Source organism: Aspergillus vadensis (assembly GCF_003184925.1).
Source record: "Aspergillus vadensis CBS 113365 unplaced genomic scaffold BO88scaffold_24, whole genome shotgun sequence".
Classification (NCBI taxonomy): domain Eukaryota; kingdom Fungi; phylum Ascomycota; class Eurotiomycetes; order Eurotiales; family Aspergillaceae; genus Aspergillus; species Aspergillus vadensis.
In genome coordinates, this window is record NW_020292062.1 from 133977 (window position 1) to 157023 (window position 23047).

At 50.3% G+C, this 23047-nt stretch overlaps 9 protein-coding genes and 2 non-coding genes across 11 annotated transcripts; 5 read left to right on the top strand and 6 right to left on the bottom strand.

The window, feature by feature from the left end:
• Positions 1–2511: 2511 nt before the first annotated feature.
• Positions 2512–4107, bottom strand: BO88DRAFT_348294 (cytochrome P450; the record flags this gene model as incomplete). Its single annotated transcript, XM_025703414.1, has 2 exons — positions 2512–3855; positions 3913–4107. 2 exons carry the CDS (start codon positions 4105–4107, stop codon positions 2512–2514), a joined length of 1539 nt encoding a protein of 512 aa, XP_025559392.1.
• A 365-nt stretch (positions 4108–4472) lies between these two features.
• Positions 4473–7698, top strand: BO88DRAFT_371752 (uncharacterized protein). The gene is made up of 9 exons (XM_025704215.1): positions 4473–6332; positions 6394–6481; positions 6543–6655; positions 6703–6750; positions 6803–6837; positions 6892–6980; positions 7034–7171; positions 7224–7360; positions 7423–7698. Exons 1-9 carry the CDS (start codon positions 4907–4909, stop codon positions 7485–7487), a joined length of 2139 nt encoding a protein of 712 aa, XP_025559393.1. The 5' UTR covers positions 4473–4906; the 3' UTR covers positions 7488–7698.
• Positions 7699–7945: 247 nt separating this feature from the next.
• On the bottom strand, positions 7946–8017 carry BO88DRAFT_t227. Its single transcript has one exon. It is a non-coding gene; the product is annotated as a tRNA-Glu (tRNA).
• Positions 8018–8199: 182 nt separating this feature from the next.
• On the bottom strand, positions 8200–10165 carry BO88DRAFT_407365 (4-hydroxyphenylpyruvate dioxygenase family protein). The gene is made up of 4 exons (XM_025707409.1): positions 9249–10165; positions 9135–9194; positions 8721–9078; positions 8200–8660 (listed from the first exon to the last, which is right to left on the bottom strand). Exons 1-4 carry the CDS (start codon positions 9911–9913, stop codon positions 8526–8528), a joined length of 1218 nt encoding a protein of 405 aa, XP_025559394.1. The 5' UTR covers positions 9914–10165; the 3' UTR covers positions 8200–8525.
• Positions 10166–10433: 268 nt separating this feature from the next.
• hmgX lies at positions 10434–11604 on the top strand. Its single transcript, XM_025707410.1, has one exon. The coding sequence runs from the start codon at positions 10625–10627 to the stop codon at positions 11414–11416; it is 792 nt and encodes a 263-aa protein (XP_025559395.1). The 5' UTR covers positions 10434–10624; the 3' UTR covers positions 11417–11604.
• On the bottom strand, positions 11503–13232 carry hmgA (putative homogentisate 1,2-dioxygenase (HmgA)). Its single transcript, XM_025707411.1, has 4 exons — positions 13120–13232; positions 12539–13048; positions 11831–12481; positions 11503–11783 (listed from the first exon to the last, which is right to left on the bottom strand). The coding sequence occupies exons 1-4, from the start codon at positions 13185–13187 to the stop codon at positions 11636–11638; spliced, it is 1377 nt and encodes a 458-aa protein (XP_025559396.1). The 5' UTR covers positions 13188–13232; the 3' UTR covers positions 11503–11635.
• A 344-nt stretch (positions 13233–13576) lies between these two features.
• Positions 13577–15197, top strand: fahA (fumarylacetoacetate hydrolase FahA). Its single transcript, XM_025701402.1, has one exon. It carries the CDS (start codon positions 13684–13686, stop codon positions 14977–14979), a length of 1296 nt encoding a protein of 431 aa, XP_025559397.1. The 5' UTR covers positions 13577–13683; the 3' UTR covers positions 14980–15197.
• On the bottom strand, positions 14998–16297 carry maiA (maleylacetoacetate isomerase MaiA). Its single transcript, XM_025707412.1, has one exon. It carries the CDS (start codon positions 16024–16026, stop codon positions 15328–15330), a length of 699 nt encoding a protein of 232 aa, XP_025559398.1. The 5' UTR covers positions 16027–16297; the 3' UTR covers positions 14998–15327.
• Positions 16298–17047: 750 nt separating this feature from the next.
• On the top strand, positions 17048–19953 carry BO88DRAFT_394662 (putative C6 transcription factor). The gene is made up of 4 exons (XM_025705164.1): positions 17048–17417; positions 17473–18016; positions 18065–18966; positions 19037–19953. The coding sequence occupies exons 1-4, from the start codon at positions 17198–17200 to the stop codon at positions 19780–19782; spliced, it is 2412 nt and encodes an 803-aa protein (XP_025559399.1). The 5' UTR covers positions 17048–17197; the 3' UTR covers positions 19783–19953.
• A 442-nt stretch (positions 19954–20395) lies between these two features.
• BO88DRAFT_456845 (protein transporter TIM17) lies at positions 20396–21130 on the top strand (the record flags this gene model as incomplete). The annotated part of the gene is made up of 4 exons (XM_025710947.1): positions 20396–20464; positions 20539–20737; positions 20827–20981; positions 21089–21130. The coding sequence occupies 4 exons, from the start codon at positions 20396–20398 to the stop codon at positions 21128–21130; spliced, it is 465 nt and encodes a 154-aa protein (XP_025559400.1).
• Positions 21131–22544: 1414 nt separating this feature from the next.
• Positions 22545–22616, bottom strand: BO88DRAFT_t226. Its single transcript has one exon. It is a non-coding gene; the product is annotated as a tRNA-Glu (tRNA).
• Between the last annotated feature and the right edge of the window lie 431 nt (positions 22617–23047).

The window sequence follows — 23047 nt, forward strand, 5'->3', positions numbered from 1 at the left end:
ACCAAACGGGTAAATTAGAAGATGAAGTCGCTGACAGTGGTTCGAAGAGGCTGATGGAGCGTTGCACTTCGCTATCATTTGCTTCTTGGAGGATGTGAATGAGAAACAGGATGCCCATGTCCATCATTACCCCGGGTATACTCCTATTGCGAATGCCAGCGGGAGAATCCTCAGTTTACCTGCTTTGTGCAACCGATGTACATTTGCAAACAAGTCAACAGTCGTATCATCACCGCCTGGTCTGGAATCATCATAGCATCATCTGTGGCTGCTATCTCCGCTTGACTTTACCGCGGGCAAATATCGCTGGCCAAATTCCAATGGGGGGAGATCCAAAGTGTCGGTGTGATCGATTAAGTTTAACTTCCTTTCTTCATGGAGGGTAGCAGCAAGCCAATTTTCTGGTTATCAGGAGCTCTGCTGTGCGGGCAATGTTGGGTGGAACTCGGCCGAAGACTTGATATAGGACCCTTCCAACAACTTGGGTACACTAGGTTAGAACTTTAGGTAACCGTTCCACCTACTGACCTTCCTCTTCTCGTAAATGTCGGTGTTCTGCCTCATTTGGGACGTAGGTAAATGTCCACATAGAGTATAACGTCCAGTAGGTGGAGGCCAACGTGAAGAAGATCAGTGGACATGCGCACTCCCAGCATACAAGCCACAAGACGACGCCAGATGCCAGAATGGGCCGGGAAAAAGCAAAGATAGACACACTGACATGTTAAGGTCAACGTCAGATGGTTACAGTCGAGAGTTTGCACAGTATTTCCATTCCACAACTGGCGATACTTGCAGTCGGTTTCTGACAGATCCAGAAGGTGGATGTTTCCCCAGATTCTCCCCGCGATGGCCCAAAGATCGTCATCTGCCGGCACAATACGGGGAGCATTGCCTCTCCTAGCATTCGTATCCAGTTCATCTGCCCAAAAGAAGGTGCGAATAAGGTGACCTGAAAACACTCAGCACTGCCAGACCGACTTCCATCACGTGGTCACATGGCGGCTGGCATCATTGCAACAGTCAGCATCATTTGTACGCCCCGCGACGAGAAACCAAACCTCTACTAGATCAGGTACTTTTTTTTTTCTTCTCCTCTGCTCCCCATGTCTGTCGGTGATGGGAACCGGAGGACTGTGTTTCTAGCGTTGTCCCTCCAGCATCCGTTGGCCAGGACCTGGCGACTGTCGATCTCCGGGTCACCAGATCTCTGCGTTGGCAATTCGATCACATTGCGGATGTTCCCTTGCTCCTCCTGGAATCCCGGGATTACGCGCTGACAAGTCATCAATTCAGTGACTTCTTAATATTGCTTAGCGACCTTCCCGCCGATCTTTTACGATATTATGCCCCCTCCTTATTATTTTTTTCACATCACACGCCCGTGATCCGGAGCAAGCAGGATACCTTGTCCTCGGGGCCCCAGTCAATGGATTCTAATCCTGGAAGAAGAAGATGATGATGATGATGATAGATTCTACTACTGCTGTCCTGTTTCGACGATGAGGTCAGCCTTTCACATTCACACACGCGCGCGCCCTCACAACCAAATCTGTCAGTCATGAGCCTCCGTCCCCTACATTAGGTATACTCCTACAACTGCAGATTCATCCATTTCTGGATGCTTCCTCCGGGCTTCGTATTCCAGGTCCAGGCCTGTCGATCAGCGCCAATACCCACCCCCATGTACTTTTTTTATGTCATTATGATCGCAATTCCATCCCAATTAGGTATTCTATGTTGTTCTATTATCAGGCCCTTCAACAACTTATTCATCACTGGGTCTGACTGACACTTCGGCCCGCAGCTTTTGCTCGGTCACACGCTCCTTTCAACCTCCTTACCCCATATTACTATTGTTGTAATCCTTATTTTGACCATACTCGGGCCCTTCTCCCGCAGGTGGCGCTATGTGTGTGAGTGTGTGTGTTTGCGCTGGCGCTCAGCCTCAGTGTTCAGAAGCAGGCTCTGGGTAGCATTTCTGTACATTCATCCGCGGAACAGTAGGTCAAATGCCTCTCATCTGCTTTGCTTTGTGGCGAGATTGGGGGCGTTCTAGGCTTATCCTCGCTGTTCTACTTACCTTTTATCTTTTTTGATTTCGTAGGCGCCACCGTGTGCATGTGCGCGCTCTTATCTCAATGCAGCTTCTTTCTTTTGCCCTGTGGTTGGTATTTCATATACCTGGTTTTGCTGGTACGGGGACGGCCACTGTATTGATGCGCATGTCAGGGTAGGCGGGCATTGCTGTCCCTCGGATGGAAAGGGGGCGGGTTTCACAGGTGGTGGAACAATGACACGAGGGTTCTCACGTGCTTCATTCATTTTCATCCTCGGTTTGGACTATGGTCACGGTTCAGGGTTGGGATGTGCGATCTTGGTGCTGACTGGGCAGCGGTCATATCTCTTTCTTTGACTATGGACTGGGTGCTCTAATCATACAGGATGCTTATTACAAGGTACTAGTTGGGAAAGTCTGGAGACGGAAGGTAGCCTGCAGAGAAGCGGGCTTTAGTTCAAGGACCCCTTAGGGTTGTCCGGGAAGCGTCGCTCCCAGCCCACGATAGCAGGCTTCAAGGGACCCGAGAAGAGAGTGGAGTAATCGGTTCCGGGCACTCCTTTCCTGCCATCCACATTGAATAGCTTCAGGTGGCGCACGATGGTCGCGATAATGACGCCCAGGTTAACGTAGGCGAACTTCTCTCCAATGCAGCGGTGGCGGCCAGCGCCAAAAGGTAGATAGGGACTAGCAGTGCCCTTAGACACGCTGCCATATCCGTAGTCGACCAACTCTCCTTCTTCCTCCTTGTCAGGCTGGTTCTCCCAACGGTGTGGATCCCACCGGGTTGCGTTGGGGAAGTACTCATCACTAAGCGCTGTTACGCCTGGTGAGGCGAGTAGAACACGGTCTTCAGGGATAACGTAAGATGTGCCAGGTACTGGGAGCGGGTTCTTCACCTTGCGCATGATCGAGTGGATGGACGAGTGGATTCGTAAAGTCTCCTTGATGACACTCTGGAGGAGTGGCAGCTTGTCAAGGTCTTGGTACTGCAGCGGCTCGAAGGCCCCGTTCCTGTTGCTGAGGCTGGCCAACTGTTCTTGATAGAGCTCTTCAAGAACTTGAGGCTCAGAGGCTAGTCGCAGCATGATCCAAGAGCTAATTGAGGAAGAGGAGTGTTGTCCTGCCATCAACAGAGTGATCATCATGTGAGCAATCTCTTTGTCCGGGACCGGCTGTCCGTTCTTGTAGGTGCAGTGCATCAGGTTCCAGATCATGTCGGACTTCTCCTCATCTGGGTTCTTGCGCCGTTCGTTGATGATGTCCGTATAGATCTCCCTCATCCGAGCATGAGCAGCATCACGCTTCCGGTTGTGCGGCAACGGAGCCCAAGGGAGCATAAAGTTGATGGGGCTGAATCCCTTGTCTAGATCGTGATACAGTTCAGCGAACTCTGCAGTAAGCTTCTTGCGGACCTCCTCGCCCTGCAACGCGCGTCCAGCAGTATAGATTGTAATCTCAGCCATGGCAGCAGGGATATCAATAACTCCACTCGCGCCGTTGAACCGTGGAGAGTCCCGGAGATAGTCGAGAGTTTCCTTTTCAATCAGCTGGACGTGTGATTCGAGTGCTGCTTGTGTGAGGCCAAACTTGATGAATTTCTTTTGTTCCATCAGCTTGGAATTAGGGCAGTCGTACACAACGTCGGACCCGAACACCGGGGTGGTGAGAGGGCTGTAGACCTCTTCTGCGCTCACATCCTTGAGTTTGCCATTGAGGATGAAATCGTTGCCTTGAACGCCCAGGTATACGGTGGTCTTTTTGCCCAGCAGCACGAAGGTGAAAATGTCTCCGTACTATTCAACCACTTTGGTCAGTAATTATTGGCAATCGCATGATGCACAGTGGCTGACCTTTTTCCTGCAGGAGAAGAAGAATGCATAGGGATCCATTCCATAGCTGATTGTGCTCCCCAGGAAGGGTATCCAATGAAAGACAACAGGTGGTTCTTTCTCGTTGCGAACGAGCAATTGGCGCGCTACATTCAAGACTATCGCAACGAGCAACGCCGCGAAAGCGTAGGCGCCTGCGACAGCAAGATATGCCATCCTGGAAGCGACTGTAGGCAGAGAAAAGGACCAGTTGATGGGAAAGGTGTTTGTAAAGGAGAAATTCAGGAGCAAGACATCGAAGGAGTAGGTTGTTGTCGGCTCATGACTGTCTGAAGAATAACGTAAACAGCCTTAAGCGCCACGACCTATTAGATATCAATTCCCAGATCTTACCCCTGGCACTGAGCTACATCGGTCCATTCCACTGTAATGGTTCGCAAACACTGTCAGCAAAGGAAGGAGGCATTGCTCGCGGTGGTTCCTGAGCCGGATCAGACCACTTGGAGATCCTTTGAATAAAGTGTCGAACCATGCAAGGCTCCAGTGATGTTGACAGTCACTCTGGCCACTCACAGCTGTGTCTGGAGCATTTAGTGGATTGGGGGCAATCGCTGCTATCGTATTGGATACGCCCGCACATCATTGGACCATTCCCTTCTTGCCTGGACCGGTCTCCAAAACTAACCCCTTTTATCGTCAGCATCGCCACTATGTGGCTTCAACTGTGGATGCCTGGCTTTCGAGAGCTTTCTGCTCAGTCCACTTTGATATCAAACAGTCAACTGGATTTTAGACATCACGACTCAAGATGAGTCATGATGATGGCGACCAGCTTTTGACTCAATAATGCCAATCCAGACAGTCATTCGCCTGCCTTACCCCTTTGGGACTAGCTGTCCCGTGAGCTCCACCCGCCGCCCGCAAATATACATCCGCTCCGATACCTGCTTCTTGCCATGTAGTTCACCAGTCTATTCGATTTTTCCTACAGCAGCTCAATTCAAGGCATTCCAACATGAGCAACGCACAATCAGGGAGCTCTGCGGGTGCTATCTCTGCTGCTATTCAACGACCAGTGTCCAAAGCAGAAGCCTCGAACCCGCGAGAGTTTCAGCTCAACCAGCTCAGAAGACGGTTCAATCCGACAGAAACCAGCAATGACGATGGAACGACATTGAGTTTCGGCTTGGCTCCCTCGGATCCTGACTTTCCGTTTGATATGGACAAGCTTCAGTGTATCTTGCATGTTCCCGGGACATATCCGGCGCAAGGACGGCCGTCTATCAAAGTCACCAATCCTGAAATGGGCAGTGCGTTTCAGGAAAATATCTCGAGAGGATTCGATGATATAGTCGATAGCACTATCAGAAGTGGTAGTCGTGGGACTTTGCTCAGCTGGATGAACAGTCTCGATCGGCATTTGGAGCGTTTGCTCACTACTACGGAACGGGGGCCTACGTTGAAATTCGTGCCTAACGTGGGCGGCAAAGGGAAGCCAGAGGAGCAGAAGCTAGTGTCAAAGATGAGTTCTCTAGCTGTGTCTTCTGGGAAGAAGACCAATCCGACTCGGGTGGAAGCAGCGAGCCCTCAGCCTCCGAAACCCGTATACACCGCGGAAGAGAAAGCTCAGGCGGAGAAAAGAAGAACAATTGAGACGAAGCAGCTTGACGCTCGACTGGGAAGGCTGCCTCTTTTTCAAAAGTCCAGCGATGGCCTGTCGTTCGTGCTTCCAATCCAACCGACTAAGCTAGATCGTCTGCCTATCTCTGTTCGCTCCGTCAAGACAGTGAAGCTCCTAGTGCCTAGCCTGTATCCTCTTGAACCGAGCACTGTTCATTTGCAGGGCATTGATAGCCCAGAAGGACGAGCTGTGGAAGCTGGCTTCTCGCAGTGGCTTGAAGGGAACAAACAGTTGAACCTCGTGTCTCAAGTGAACTACTTGACAAGCAATATGCATAAATTCGCCAAAACACCGCTGAAAGCCCCTGAACCAGCTCCTGTGCCTGTGGTATCTGATGATATAGTACCCAGTGAGCCTCCATCTCAAGCAGAAGGAGTGACATTGGAAGATAAACCACACGTTCACGTTGTGCCCCGCCCTCCTGAATGGGCTGTGGGCGATAACGGCAGTGACACTGACGACTCGGATATGACACCCTCTGAGGATGAGTTTTCTGACGACGATGAGGAAGAAGGGGGGGCTCCTGTGCCAGATCTTCCGGAGCCTACGACGACCGAGCGTGGTGTCGCCCTCTCTTTCCCTTTCCTGGAGCTCTACGGGATTGAGCTTTTAGAGCTTGTAGGTCTCTATATCACCATCAAATGCGATCGATGCAAGGAGCATTTGGATGTCAGAAATATTCCCCAGATCAAGGACAAGAGTGATGAGCTGTCTCCTAAGATTGAGACTTGCAAAAAATGCGCAAATACCATGAGTCTTGGTAGGTACACCACATGCCATCCATATAGTGTATGAATCATCGGGGATTAACTCGCCTCCAGGCTTCCGTCGACAGCTTATGCATCCTAGCGCCACCCGTGCGGGCTATCTTGACTTGGACGGGTGCACAGTCGTTGATCTTCTGCCTAGGTAAGTTGGATCAGATGACAGCTTCCACGTTGCGCATCGGAAACGCTGACAATCTCCGCAGTAGCTTTATCCCGACCTGTGCGGAATGCTCAACAGCGTTTCCCGCGCCTGGTGTTGTTGCAGTTCGGGGCGAAAGTGCCATGGCGAATTGCCGACAATGTCACCGCAAAATGGGTATGTGTTGGATCTCCTAAACACGGACCATCCGCTTACAATTACAGTCATGAAAATCCCAGAAGTCAAGTTTCTGAAAGTGGGATCGGCAGCATGTGAGTTTTCCATTCGATGAATGCTGACAGAATGCTGACAGCAATCGGACAGATTCATCTCGTTTCCGCGAGCCTCCACGGAAGAAGGTAATCCACTACACTAATATCTTTCCTCTGAACTATGCTAATCGTCATAAACAGCCCAAGGAAGTTCTCGGCATCGTTGCTGGTCAAGAATTGCCTCGTCGTGGCCGCTGTACGCACTATGGCAAAAGTTATCGGTGGTTCAGGTAATACCCATTTTGCAGGTGCCTCATTTGAATTTACTCTAACAATCCAACAGATTCAGCTGCTGTGCGAAGGTCTTCCCTTGTGATAAGTACGAACACATTGTGATAGCATCCCATAACAAAGCTAATGAAAGCAGATGCCACGATGCCGCTACAGACCATCCTAATGAGCATGCTAACCGTATGATTTGGTATGTGCCCTTAAACCTGGTATAGTCTACAACGTGATCCTAACGGTTATAGCGGCTTCTGCTCACGAGAGCAAATCTACCGTCCCGAGAATTGCGGAATATGCCGAGCGGTGCTGATTGGCAAAGCCGGTAGCGGATTCTGGGAGGGCGGAAAAGGAACGAGAAACAGGGTACTCATGAGTCGAAAGGGTACGTACAATCACCTATGATTGTTTGTTTCTTATTTCATGGATGACTGACAATCGATATAGATCCACGTAAATACAAGCGTCGTGGGGGGACAACACCAGGCGGTGCCAGTTCCTCGAAGAAGTAGTAGATTAGCAACACGATGAATGAAAATATATTCCTACGCGGGAAATATATATAAACTTTGGAGAGATTCCATACAAGGGAGATGAATTGTATACTCTTGCACAAATACCTCATAAGATGACCAAGAGACCGATACTTGTCCCAAATTAACTTTACCACAATAGACCAGACAATATCGCCTGCTGACAACCCATGAGTAACACATGAACAGCCGTCAACTATCCGATAAGATAGATAGATAGATAGATAACCCACGAATCCGCTAAAGGAATCCAGCAGCGCGGAAGTGAGTCTCGGGATCAACCTATGTCGGTCTTTAATATCTTTGTTCTCAGGCAAAGTAAACAGTGACGACTTTAATCAAGTCCAAAAAGAAAACGAATTTCAGACATAAATCACTATGTTTAGCTGGGAGCTAGCAAAGGAACAAAAACAAAAGCAAAAAAAGAAATGATTAAGCTCCGATAGGGGGAATCGAACCCCCGGCTGCCGTGTGAGAGACGGCGATGTTAGCCACTACACCATATCGGATTCTTGTTGAAGAACACAGCTTATTTTGCCAATAAGAGGGGTAATTGTCAATACTTGAAATTCTTGTGGGCTAATCCAATCTTCTTATGATTGTTGTGTACAATTCGCTAAGGCAGATATACATACAGTTGAGGATTCCACGATATTCACCCTTGCTGAACATACTGTATGTGTCTTTCACAGTGGGCACTCTGTATTATATAGATGCCATCATCATATACTTCATATTAATCGAATTATCCCATTAATAGATAGAATAAATCAAGACTTTATAAATAACGGATTGGTTACACAGTATCCCGAATCGTTCTTTACCTGAAGTATTGTCTGTTGTTTGGTTTCAACTAGTCCAGTCCAATCCAGTACAGTACTAGTAAATCCAAAGAACATAAAAACAAGAAAAATATAAAAATTAACAGTCAATGTACTTGGCAACCTGGCCGAATTGTACACCATCCCCTTCAAATTACTGTCTTGCAGTTCTTGTACTAAGAATTATAAAAATGAATCAGACGAGGTTACCACGCAGAGCCTGTTCCCTCTCAAGTGCCTCAAACAGCGACTTGAAGTTGCCGGCACCGAAGCCGCTGAAGTTGTGGCGTTGGATGATTTCGATGAAGACGGTTGGGCGGTCCATTAGGTGCTATATCATATTCATTAGTATATTGCATTGTTTGTTTATGTAGGAAAATGGTGCACATACCTTAGTGAAAAGCTGGAGCAAATACCCGCCCTCATCGAAATCGATGAGAATGTCAAGGTTGCGGATGGTCTCAAAGTCCTCGTGAAGAACCAAGCCCGTCTTCTTGAGACGGATCTTGATGTCCTCGTAATATGTGTCGGGGACCTTGATGAATTCGACTCCGCGTGCCTTGAGGTTGGTGATGTCGCGGATGATGTCGTCGGTCAGGAGTGCAATGTGCTGCACACCGGCGCCGTTGTAGTAGTCCACGTATTCTTCGATCTGGGACTTTTTCTTGCCGACGGCGGGCTCGTTGATAGGCATCTTGACGACTTCGTTGGGAGATGCCATGACGATGGACTTGAGTGCGGAGTATTCACTGTCATCTCGTGAGTTCACTGTTTCAGAGGAAAGGTTTGTGGATAGTTAACTCACGTGCAGATGTCCTTGTCGTCGACAGACCAGAAACGGTGGAAGCCAAGGGCCTTCTCGTAACTGTTGCATTGTGGTCAGCACTTCCTCTCATGAAAGATGAGGTTGTTAACATACTATTGGCACACACGGTCCATTTCATCCCAGTCTTGGTTACCGACGCAGTGGTCGACACGGTTCAAATAGACACCAGGCAAATACTTAGTGATAGGGTCCTCGGGCCCATCCTCAGGTCGATACCCGGGCAGGAACGCGCCAGAATATGACTTGCGCTCCAGGAGGGTGTGGGTAGTCTCTCCATACGTCTGGATAGTCGCAACCCGAACGTATCCATCCTTATCTTCGAGGCTGCGTGGCGCAGACACAATCTTGGCACCGTTGGCCACGGCGGCTTGATATACTGCGTCGACGGAGTCAACTTCGAAGGAGACGTCCTTGACGCCGTCACCGTGCTGTTCGAGGTGCTCGTGGATCTCGCGGAGCTGCTCCTGCTCCTCAGGAGTGAGGAGTTCCATTTGGTCGAGGGAGCGGAGAGGAGAGGTCAGGACGAAGGTGATGTCGCCGTTGCGGACGACGTGAGAGCAGATGGCACGACTGCCGGTTTCGAGGCCGCGATATGCGACCCGCTTGAAGCCCATGCGTGTGACATAATATGAGGCGGTGATTTTGGCGTTGCCGACGTACCAGTGGACGTGGTCATACCCCTTATAGCTGGAGATATCGGAGGTGGTAGCGGTAGTTGGTTGAGGGGAGGGAGGAGAGGAGATTGCGCTGGGTGCCATGGTGATGGGAGTGTATGTTGTATGAAGAACAGCAAAGAGATTCTATAATACTTGGGTATAGAAGAGAGGTATCAAAGAGAACTATTATGTATCATGAAGAGGAATGCGCCTGGCTACTTGGGGTCTACTTCCAGGGGGGTGAAAGGGGGACCCAGGACCATCTTTATAAGTCCGGATGAGGGCGGGCCTCCTGACACAATCAATAGTTATCGGGAGGGTCCATTTCCAGAAGTCGAACTCAGTGAATCGGCCATGAATCATAATTACATTGTTTTGGGAAAGAGTAGAGGATAAGCAAGCAGTAGCAGTTCGCAGGACGCCAGGATAGTAAATCAGCCGGGCCGGATGTCGTCGGTTGACCCCGGAGAAGCCCGGCTGTCGGCGGGTATTTCGACTCCCGCGGGACATCCGCTGCCTCGTTTACATCATGAGAACACCCACTCCGATGCATGCGGTGATTGCCACGGTCCCTGGTTTTGGATCTAGTTATAAGATAGGCTTTGATAAGCTCCGTTCACATGGCTCCGCGGACTATCGGTGAGCGTAGATTAACTCAAATACCAACTGTTGTGCTCTTTTCGGTGTCACCGATAGCAAGCATCCTCACTACGAACACTACCTTATTATCAGCTACATCCCCTTAACCTCGATATACGTCCCAAAACCACAAATAACTCAATATTCCAAAGTTCTGCGAAGGCGATAAGCAAAATGACCCCAAACCCAACGGCTAAACCCAACCTTACCACCAACGACTCCGCCGTTCTCCAAGCTCTTTTCGACGCCGAATCCTCCCCCTCCAACTCCATTACCATCAACTCTTCTCTCCCTGCCTATCCAGCCCACCTCAACATCACCCCAGAGCTTCTCCAGACCCTGCAATCTCACGAGGTCTCTATAATTCGTACCCTACAATCCGAAACCACTTTGGACATCTCAACAATCCAACAAGCGATTAAGGATCTCGACACCCTTATCGCCCAGCATCCAACTTACCCATCCGCATACGTCAACCGCGCGCAAACGCTCCGTATTCTCATTGACAAGGCCATAACTACCAGTGAGAGCAGTGGTCAAGACAATGACGACGACAAAATCTTTACCCCCGAAAACACAGAGCCCGCATCCACGTTACTAGCAGACCTAGGGAATGCTATTACGCTAGCGACGCCTCGGTCACCTGCTGATCCGGTGTCGACGGTTCAGGCGCGCTTGTTGGCGGATGCACATACGCATCGCGGGTATTTGCTACTCAAGGCGGCGAGAGTGAAGAAAGAGAGGAAGGAGGGAGAGGTTATCGGTGGCCCGGAACAGTTGCGTGCCGTGGAGCCGGAGCAGTTGGAGGATATGGCTAGTCGGGATTTCTTCTTTGGGGGCAGGTATGGAAATAAGGTTGCACAGCAGTTGGCAGTGCAGACGAACCCGTATGCGAAGATGTGTGGGGCGATTGTGAAGGAGGCTTTGAGGAAGGAGGTTGTGGGTGATGATGTGGTGAAGATTTGATTTATTTGCTCGAATTAGCTGATTTGGGTGCTTTGGTGGTGTGCAATTTCGTTTTGGATGCTTGTTACATTCGTGTCTTACAATTTGTCAATTTGTCTCACATACCCAGACGAACGCGGATAGATGTTTTGAACTCTCCATTCGGCTATGGTTGAATACTACTACTACACTGGTATCTGAATAATGCCTTCGCTTTTCGTAACTTCGTCGAATCAGTGCTTAATGGTCGTCCTTGCACATTGTGTCCACGGAATTGTTCGGGTTCCGGAAATGCCTCTGTAGCGGTTGCCAGCTGTGCGCGTTGTATTGTTCTTGCACTTTCTGACAGGTCTTCAGGCCCCATTCAGACACGCCGACCATGAGACAGCTATCATGGAGTTAGTTGATGTTGGCTTGAAGTAAAAGTTTGCTTACCTCTCAAACATAAAGGCCATGCTGCCATCGCCGACCTTTTGCGGCTTCAAATCAGCATTACTAGCACCTTCAAAGGCGTCCTTGTCCGGACCGTGGGCGCTCATAACATTGTGCAAACTGGCGCCCGCCGGCTGAAAGCCTCCACCAGTTTTGGCATCATAAGCACCGCAGATCAAACCCATAAATTCCGACATGGTGTTGCGGTGATACCATGGCGGGCGGAAGGTGTTCTCCGCCACCAGCCAGCGGGGCGGGAAGATAACAAAATCGGCAATGGCAGTGCCATTGTGGTCGGACGGGCCAGTGAGGACGGTGAAAATGGACGGGTCCGGGTGGTCGAAAGAGATAGAACCAATCGTATTGAAGCGGCCCAAATCGTACTTGTAAGGGTAGTAGTTTCCGTGCCAAGCAACAATGTCGAAGGGGGTGTGGTTCTGACGGGCGGAGAAGAGCGTATTGTTGAACTTGCTGTACAGACGGAACTCGGATGGCTCTTCCTCGTCTTCAAAGAAGGCCACTGGCGCTTGGAAGTCTCGCGCGTTGGCAAGGCAGTTGGATCCGATGGGTCCCAATTCGGGAAGCTGGTAGTGGCCCTGATAGAGCTCACAGATGTATCCTCTCACCGGTCCTGCCGGAAGAGTCACACGGTATCTGCGGTACATTAGTCAAGGTTTTATGCAAACGCGACATGGAAATTTCGGTTCTCACCTCACACCGCGGGGAATTACGCAGATCTCATTGGGCCGAACCAGGAGGCGTCCCAGTTCGGTCTGGATGTCTAGCACACCGTGCTGCGGCACGATCAAAAAGTCGCCGTCGGCAGAGTAGAAGGCTTCCTTCCCCATGTCTTTGCCCGCAGCGTATAGAATTATGCCCAGGCCATGTTTGAGAGTGAGATCACCGGCACCAGCAACAAGGTGAAGACCGTGAACCCAGTCCACAGTCTCATCCAAGTCGAAAGGATCCCACCGGAGCTGGTTTGGGATGTGGTGAAGCTTCTGTGTTTCAGTAGTCATGTGGGTGTGGTATGAGTCGCCATCTTCGGCAACAAAATTCTGGTGAGCAGCCGCGGGGAGGATTCGGTACACCCAAGTCTGTCTGTTCTCATGTCTAGGGGCCGTAAAAGCGGTCCCTGAGAGCTTCTCGGCATAGAGCCCATACGGCACCTTCTGTGGCGAGTTCTGTCCTATAGGCAGAGCTCCCTTGACAGCCTCCGACCTAATAGTAGGAATCAGTTAGACTTGATATCGACAAGCGCCACCCAAAGACCCCTGTTTCCTAGTACTCACTCATGGTACGAGTCAAAGCCGTTCTGGTAGGAATATGGATCAGCGTGTTTGAAGTTAGTCACGGGCATGGTGGGTAGCGGTTCAGTGATTCAGTCTCTATGGCTGCTCAACACAAAGCGTTCCTGAGCCAAGGAGGTTATATAAGAGTGGATTAGCTTGTACAACTCGCAGGCTCTCCCCTGGTCATGTGCATGGGTGGCGAGGGGCAGCACGGGATTGGAATGCGCCATCGGTAAGGCCACCAAAAGCCATTCAATTTCCAGGAGATTCGCGGGATTCGGTGTTCCTGGAGCAAATCGGGAAAACCGGGGATCTGCGGGGGTGCGGAATTGGGGCCGGCGGGGAAGCTGAACTGCTAGCGCCGGCCGGCAATAAGCGGGCGCGGAGTCCATTCCGCTGCCCTCCTCTCCTCCATCGGAACCCCTCGAGGGGTAGTTCTCACAGGATTCGTTTTTAACATCGACATCGCAGTTGTCTCTATGTTGCTGCTGGATAGCTACTGACTACTTGCATTTTCCTTCTTTTCATCATATTCTCCCGACCTTAACCGCGTCCTTCCTCATCATGGCTTCCTGGCTGCAGATCCCCAAGAACTCGCCGTTCTCGCTGGCGAACATTCCATTCGGTATCATCACCTCTGCGAAAGCTCCCTCGCGCGTAGCAGCTATTGCTATCGGTGACTATGCGCTGAACCTGAACGCCTTTGCTTCATCCGGTGGCTTCTCCCAGCTGCCCGCGATCCAGCCCCATTTGAACGTGTTCAACCAACCCACCCTCAATGCCTTTGCAGCCCTGGGCCGTCCAGTTCACCGTCAAGTCCGCGAATACATTCAGTCCGTTTTTCGCGCAGATACTCCTTTCCCCCAGGTCTTGAAAGACAATGAGTCCCTTCAAAAGTTGGCCCTCCTGCCGCTGACGGAGGTGACCAACCATCTTCCCATGCAAATCGGAGACTACACAGACTTCTATGCCGGCCTCAACCACGCCTACAACCTGGGTGTCTTGCTTCGTGGACCAGACAATGCTCTGCAGCCCAACTACAAGCACCTGCCAGTCGCATACCACGGTCGCGCCTCGTCCATCGTGGTCTCAGGCACCCCCATTCACCGTCCCAACGGTCAGATCCTGGCCAACCCTACCGCAACCCCCAAAGTCCCTACCTTCTCTCCTTGCAAGAGACTCGACATTGAACTAGAGATGGCTGCTTTTGTTAGCACCCCTAATGACATGGGAAAGCCCGTCTCTGTCAACAACGCTGAAGACCACATCTTCGGCTTGGTGCTCATGAACGACTGGTCCGCTCGTGACATCCAGGCCTGGGAGTACGTTCCTCTGGGACCGTTCAACGCCAAGAACTTTGCAACCACCATCACCCCCTGGGTTGTCCTGATCGACGCTCTAGAACCCTTCCGGGTTCCCAGCCTGGAGCCCGAAAACCGGGAAAACGTCCTGCCCTACCTGCGCGAGAAGCGCACCGACAATGTCTTCGACATTCCCCTCGAATTCGAGATCACCAACCAAGGCGGCCAGCCTACCACCGTCTCACGAAGCAACGCCAAGAACCTTTTGTTCTCCTTCCCTCAGATGCTGGCCCACCACACCATCACGGGATGCAACCTCCGGCCCGGTGACTTGCTCGGTAGTGGAACCATCTCCGGCACGGAGCCCCAGACACAGGGCAGCTTGTTCGAGCAAACCAAGGGCAAGGAGCCTCTCAAGCTGGCCGATGGCTCGGAGCGGATATTCCTCGAAGACGGCGACACCGTCGTCCTCAGAGGCAAGGCGGGCACAGAGGGCAACTACGTCGGATTTGGCGATTGCAGTGCTACCATTCTCCCCGCGGTGAAGCTGGAGTTCTAGACTGCAATTAGCAATTCCAAGTCCCTTATCGCACGATCGCACGTCATGAATCCCATTGCCTATTGTATTCCTCGATATGATATGATGTGAATGTGAACTCAACAATGACAATGATACATTCGAAAGAAAAAAGTCCTGGTCCAGACCGTTCTTCCCTGCTAGTCCGCGGAGCCACGGAGCCACTTCAAACTGTAGGCGTAGCATTCAGATCCGGACCCACCAACACCCACCATATACTTAAAGTCAGTCCAAACCTACATAGATAAGAAAAAGCTGAAACTATGAAACCCACCATTTCCCAAACACACTTATCTAGCCCACCCTTCCAAACCAAAACCTCTCCCTATCTCACTGCTTATCACCAACCCTAAACTCCTCCGGCGTATCATCCTGACATCTCCAATGCGCCCTCCTAACAGCCTCCACCTCCTCCAACCTCTCTCTCACCCCCTTAATAACCGGAAACTTGCCCAAATCCACACCCACCCTTTCCGCCCCCCAGACAGCAGGCAAAAGACACACATCCGCCAAGGTAATCTCATCCCCAACACTATATCTCCCCGCCGTTTTCTCCACAATAGCTTCGTACGCCCGGAACCCATCCTCCACTAACTCCTTCGACCATGTCTCCCTGTCCACGCCGAGCGGCGCTACCCGCTTCAGGATCCGCATGTTCGTGACCGGCTGCACGTCGCAGGCGATGATGTTGGCTAGGGTACGGACTGTTGCGCGCGCCGTGGGATCAGAAGTGGGTGGGAGGAGGGGGTATGCTGTTGGGTGGGCTTCTTCGAGGTATTCCAGCGCCGCGAGGGACTGGGGGATTATGATCGTTTTTCCATCGTTTGAGTGTTCCGGGTTTTCGATGATGAGGGTGGGAACGCTGGCGGAGGGGTTTAGGGATGTGTTTTGGCTACTGTGGTGCTCGTTTTTGAGTAGATTAATGGGGATCGAGTTGTAGGGGATGGATTTTAGGTTGAGGGCGATGCGGAGGCGCGCGGAGCAGGAGGAGCGGAAGTAGGTGTGGAGGGTTATGGTTTGTTCGGGCATTTTGGTTTTGTAGAGATGTAGATGGGTAGGCTTTGTAGAATGTAGTTTTAGGCTTGCAGTCTCGTGTAGTATAGAGGCTTGTAGCGTATAGCGAGAAGCAGTAGTTGTAGCTAGTAGGCTAGTATGTGGATTATATGGGTTACAGCTACCATCGTTCTATGTACGTATTAGGTTGCAGCGGAGGTGCGGAGGGCTTGGACCGCTGCGGGGTGTATGTGGTACAGTACCTGCGTGTGATCATTCTTATACACAATATAACCGTGTTACTTTGGGGAATACTGCCTATTGTCATTATATTCGTGGTGGTAGTTGGAATCATATGCATCTGCCAGTCGTATACTGCGGAAGCGTTCCGTAGCGGGTGGAGGCCCGAGCTGGGAGCTATGCGCGTGGGTTGCCGCGTCTTCCCGAGGAATCACTCTGTCCAGACAGCCGGGTTGGACAAGGATATTCATGGGCATAATAAGCGTGAATCGGATTTTCACACTGAATCCTCTTTTTGTGAATGAAGGAGTGGGGGCGCTGCCGGGTCCCGAGTTCGAGCTGCTCGTTTCTTGGGCTTAGTTGACGTCACGGCAGGCTTGTTTGCCTGGTTCGAGGATCTGTTCTAGACAAGAGCTTAAACCTGGATCCCAGAGAGCCAAAAATGTTAGGTTCGGCATACCCCTGGCATACAGCGTCGCATTCGGCATAAAGTCTGATAACCAAGATGGTGCTGGTTTGTGCAGACGATGACATAACATGCAGCGTATACGGACTTGTCCGTAGCAACTCTCGATGACACCATGAGCAGCAAATACCGACCATCTTTGACACCATTTCGACCTTGATAGTGTGATTGGAATTCCAGCTGTGGTTGGCTGTCCAACGGGTCGTATCCATGGAGGTGAGTACGAGGTCAGCTGTCATATCTTTGTCCTTTGCCCGGCTTGGTGAAAAGGGCTCGGGTATTTTCAGGCCTCCGCCGCGGCAATCGGCGGGTATTTTGCGGCTCCCCACCAACCTGCACCCCCCCTTTTTTCCCCTTCACACCTGCAATATCCGCCCCCAGCGAACCTTTGATACCCACCTAATCTAGCCCTTTTCTAGCCAGCCAAATATCCGGGTCTTTTTATTGCAACCTCAATCTTATCACTAAGATGCTATTGGCCGGGCCGCTACGCGTTCAGTAATGGAAGTTAGGGGGCCGTCCCGCAGCGGAGACGCCTTGAACCGGGCATACCAGCGGACCTACAAGGCCTGTCTCTCCTGTCGTCAGAGAAAGGCAAAATGCGATCTGGGAACAGACTCGGAAGGTCTCCCATTAGGACCGCCTTGTGCGAAATGTCGTAGAGAGCAGAGGGAGTGTGTGTTTAGCGAGAAGAGGGCATGGGAGAGGACAAACAAGCGAGGTGCGCGATGCCAACCCCTTCCGGCATTACTATCAGAATGATTGACACCGAGTAGGACCGTCTGAAGAAGGCGTCACGCCACCTTCAAGTGTACGCAGAAGGCTATCAGCCACTCCCAAACGTAGCAGAGACATCCCGGACGATGTACTTCAGGTGGTTGATGACAGTCCGGTTCGTGATAATGGCAAACGCGGGAATAGCTATAACAGCCCGCAGCAGCCATACAGTCCCGAGAGACGCCGTGACCGTCATCACTCCACGTCTACCTTGGCAAATTCCATGATGCGTACCGTGGTCTCGAGTGGAAACGATGCGCTTAATATTCTCTTCGAAGCAGCTGCAGTTCACAGCCAAGAAAACAGCGCCAATAGATCCGAGACACAATCACGGAATACACAGACTTCAACGGCACAAGCCAGCGACGTGGACCACTCCGGCGATCATGCGCAGACTATGTTTGCTGCTGAGGCTATAGCCAAGGCAAAGCGTCCAGTCAAACTTTCCCCTGTTTCGAAAGAGGTTCTCGGTGTTTGGGAGACTTGTCGCTTTGTCAAGATGGGGTGGTTCACTTCAAGAGAAGCAGTCACATTAATTGATCAGTTAGTGCAATATGTAGACGCGCATTTGAATATTACTGACAATGCCAGGTTTTTCAAGAATATGACACCGCTATCCCCCATCTTAACAAAGTTTTATGCGGACCACAATAATCACCATTGGCTCGTGACACGGGACCCTGTCTTATGCTGTACAATCTTGATGCTTTCATCACGATACCATGTATTGCCAGGGGCTGGCGGCGAGTCGAGAAACTTCTTTATTCACCATCGACTCTGGCAGCATTGCCAGCAGCTAGTGGTGCGGCTAATCTTTGGCCAGGAGAAGTCGTCTCACACTCGGATAAGGAGCATAGGCACGATCGAGGCTCTCTTACTGATGTCAGAATGGCACCCTAGGTCTCTCCACTTTCCACCCGAGAGCGACGGATGGGATTCCGACTTGGTGCTGGCCCCAGAGCACCAAGAATCGGAAGGTTCATCGGCCGACAGGTGGCTCGAGGATATGATCGAGCCAGCCAAGAGATCAGATCAAATGTCGTGGATGCTACTTGGCTCTGCTTTGTCGCTTGCACATGAACTTGGCATCTTCGAGCTGGATGATAAGAAATGCGACTACACTTCCGTATATGAAGGGTCTATATCTGATGACCAAATTAAGCTCCGCAGGCAGCGCGTACAACGGCTTTTATACGTATATATCAACCAGCTAGCCTGGCGAATAGGTTGTGTATCACTTATGCCACAGAGCCTAAACCATGCTATTGCAGGCCGACAAATAAGCAGGGCTTTGAGCCAACCGGGAGACGAGTGGCTAGCGTTTATGGATTCCTGGATGGATCTTACAAAGCTAGCAAAATCAGTTACTGATACTTTCTTCCCTTCCGTATCGTTTGCGCGACAACAGTTCCATAGTGGAAGGTACATCGACTTGTTGGATCACTTCCGTACGCTACTTGTCAGGTGGAAAGATGATCATCTCCGGCCACAGGGTAGGCATAGTCCCTTCAATTGAGTGGTTCCTCCCTCATACCATTGTCGATGAATGCTAACATCTTTTAGTACTCAGCAAACACTTCTTCGATATTCTGTTTATCGAGTACCATTTCGTACGCGTCTATACCCATTCGGTAGGGATGCAGGCAGTTGTTGAACGTGCCGTTGCAGACAGTGAACCAAATGTGGAAGACGTCCGGGCTACCAATATTGATCCGATCGACTATGAGTATATCCAAGAGGTTATTGAAGGCTGCTGTCAAATACTACAAAAAGTGGCTCAACTGGGTGAAACCGGGGCTCTGCGGTTCTCCCCCGTCCGAATATTCCTTCGAGTCACCAGCTCCTCCATTTTCCTGATGAAGGCTCTTAGTTTAGGGACCCGGCCTGCAAAGCTCCGTGAATCGCTGGACATTCTCGATCGCAGCGTGCAGGCGCTTAAGTCTAATGCGCTCGATGACATTCATTTGAGCTCTCGGTATGCTGCTCTACTAGAGATGCACGTATCGCGTTTAAGACGCAACCTGTTGGCTTCTTCCAGAACGGTAAAGCATAACCATAGAGCAACTACGCAGCCCTCAATGGCGCCTTCTCATAGCATGGAAAGCGACAACGGCGCAATTATGGGCGTCCCTGTGTCGCAGAATGTGACAGACATGAACTTCATTCCTTCATTAAGCGGCATCGCCGCCGACGACTGGCTGTCGTTGCCGTTTGATCCGTCAATGGCACCTTTCGGTATCAGCACTGGTGGACAATTTCCGGCATATGAAGGAGGAGCATTGAACTTCATCTGGAACCTGCCATCATAGCATTCTTGTAAATAGCAATATCAAGGAGTGCGGGATCACTTCTGGATTTTAAAATAACATTTTTTTCTCTCAATGCACGGGGCGTCTTTTCCGCCAAACAAAGCACAGGAAAACTTTAACCTGCATATCCCTGCTTGGATTTTCTTCTATTGTCATCCCGGCGTCTAGAGGTCCTTGCCACAGCCACGAAAACCAGGGCGCGGTCTGTTTGGATGCCCGGATGGGACTTTTCGGGTGGTTATCTGCACGTGACTGCGACCCCCGTCCGAAGTCACGTTTCCCGGCGAAAAAAGCCAAAAACTTACTGTCGCGATCCGCCATCCTCTCCGTCCCGGACCCCAGACTCTGTTCTTTTAAAGACAGCATCCAGCTTGTCACTCCGACCTCAACTTCTCCATCCTATCCCGATTGCCCCTTGAGGCTCATCACCCGACTATCGATTATCTCACTCCCAGCGTTCCGACTCTCGTCCGCATAAGCTTGGAGTCACCTTCTTTCGACCTACACTTCCTTTGATCCGTGCAGCTCGACCAGTACAGCAGGTCTTCGAGCTTACGACTCCACTCACCTCCTTCCTTTTTCTCCGGTCCTCTCTTCTTCCTTCATATTCGATATGGATCACTCCAGAGATCCCTGCCCCTGGGTTGCTCTTAGCGACTTCGGTGGTGCTTTCTGTATGGGTGTACGTCACTGGTTCTCCCAATCGATTGTGCTTGTCACCAAAGGGTAAAAGCTAAATATACGCTGTCTCTATAGGCAATTGGTGGTGCTGTCTGGCACGGTGTGAAGGGTTTCAGAAACAGCCCCTACGGAGAGCGTCGGATAGGTGCCATCACAGCCATCAAGGCTCGTGCGCCGGTTCTCGGTGGTAACTTCGGTGTTTGGGGTGGTATGTTCTCGACGTTCGACTGTGCGATCAAGGGTATCAGAAAGAAGGAGGATCCTTACAATGCTAGTATGTTTCCCGGTCTATCCGTGAGGGATGGCTATAATGTTTCTATGTGCCTTGGAATTGGGAGTCATATCTAACGATCCACTTTGCAGTCATCGCTGGTTTCTTCACTGGTGGTGCTTTGGCCGTTCGTGGTGGTGTCAAGGCTGCCAGAAACTCCGCTATCATGTGTGCTGTCTTCCTGGCTGTCATTGAGGGTGTCGGTATCGGTTTCCAGAGAATGATGGCCGACAACACAAAACTAGAGGTGAGATCATCCCCCGCATTTGTCTCTGATGTCGTGTGGCCACCCTAGCTGCAAAGGCTACACCTCATTACTGAAGCTTATTGAGTACTGACTTGCCACTGTTTTAGCTTCCTCCTGCCCCTCCGTCCGGCGACAAGGCCGTCGCTTAATTTACCAATCGCTTCACGTTAAGACCTACGATTTCCCCACCGTTGTCAGCAATATTGCCATATTATTTATATTCCTCCCTCGTGTCTCTCTTCTCTGGTGTTGGCTGGGTCATATCATTTCAGGATGCATGGTATAGAGGTTTTCGATTCATGCTTCGATCCCTTCTCATAAAAGATGTGTTTTTTTGAGAAAAAAGGGTTTTGCCGGCGATTTTGGATTGCACAGCCTTGCATCCTTGTGTATTTCTGCTTTTGCCGGAGGCGAACAAAAAAAGAGACGTCTCGGCACTCCCATCTTCGGTTCTTCCAGAGATGTATTTTCTTTTTTTTTTTTCTTGTACATTAACATGCAAATCTTACAGGTGTAATGTGATATCCTTAAAACTTAACTCAGCTCATACTCTACTTTTTGCAGAAGGAAAACCTTCGACCGGCAATTACTCGGGGGATCTAGAGGCGACTAATTACGTCCATCATATTATGACATCTCCGCCATACCCGATAAGCTCTCGATGTGCCCGCCGATCTATCCATACCAGCTTTGCCACGGCCAAACTATATTCAACCCGAGGTTGGAACCGAGACTTGTTCCCTACTAGACTACAACAGGATGGAATCAATCCATGTCCCGCTTTCTCCGCCAATGACTGATCGCCGAACACGAAGTATTCAATATGTTCCCTGGGACAAGCGAGGCGGGGAGATGTTCGTTCGAAGAATTTGTCCTCGCCGCTTTTACTATGGCCAGATGACAGGATAATATGCATTGTGTAGATGTGACGAAAGGATTTCATCTTGTCATGGGTGGTTAATGTGGCCGGTTACGATGAGGGATGTAGTACGCTTGATAGCAAGTAACAACTGGTAGTATGTTGTTGCGGTGAAAAGAACTGGTGACAACGTTGCGCGGTGAGGGTTGAGGGTCTGTTCAATTTATTGATGGTTACTTTGTAGTATGGGGCATTATTTTGCATGGTTGACATCGGTAGTAGTATTCGGGGGTTGGACGTCGGGTAGAACGCCAGCTTTATTCGTCGATATCAGATCCTACGTTCGGGTTTCTGCTCGGGTGTAGTGTTTGGCAGTCGAAGGTGATGTGTATATTGGCGAGAAAGAAAATTGTAATTGAAATGATGGTAACTTTTCGGCGGAGATATATATTAGTATAGAGCAGATCGACTTCGAGTTGCATACCTGTCAAGCAGTTGTGATACGATATAGCTATTCGTGGTTGGTAGAGAGGCGTTTACGGATGAGGGAGATAATATATATTTCCATATTTCAGTAGCTAATCAAAGCAAAAAAGTTTAGCTCCGAGCAAGATTTATTGTATACATCATCATGATCTACCTGGCCAGGATAGTATCAAATAATGAAAGAAAAAAAGGAAGAAAACAAAAAAGAAATGTTTAAGCTCCGATAGGGGGAATCGAACCCCCGGCTGCCGTGTGAGAGACGGCGATGTTAGCCACTACACCATATCGGATTACTTGTTAAAGGATGGAGTAAATTATGCAATAAGAGCCACCACCAGGCTACGTACTAGTCCAACGCCTTTTGGAGCACTGTGTTTCATGTCCCAATGTCTGTTGTTGCTTTTTCAATGCTACATCCCACCTCTTCCTTCGTCTCTCATAAACTACCTACATCTTCCTCGTAGAGTATACATCGACCGCGGGAGTAAGATCAACAGTCCCAACAAATAGAATGATGATAGGACTCATAGTGTGGTAGTGAATAGCGATAAAGCCCCCCACACAGCAAATCTTGGATTTTCAGCATACACCTGAAACATGTTACAAACAAGTCAATGCTCAGAGTCTCAGAGCTCTCTCTCTTTCTCTCTATCAAAAAAGCTCTATATAGAATCGGGAAAGTGAATCTGTCAAATCGGCGGGCGAGAACCAGAGGCTCTTA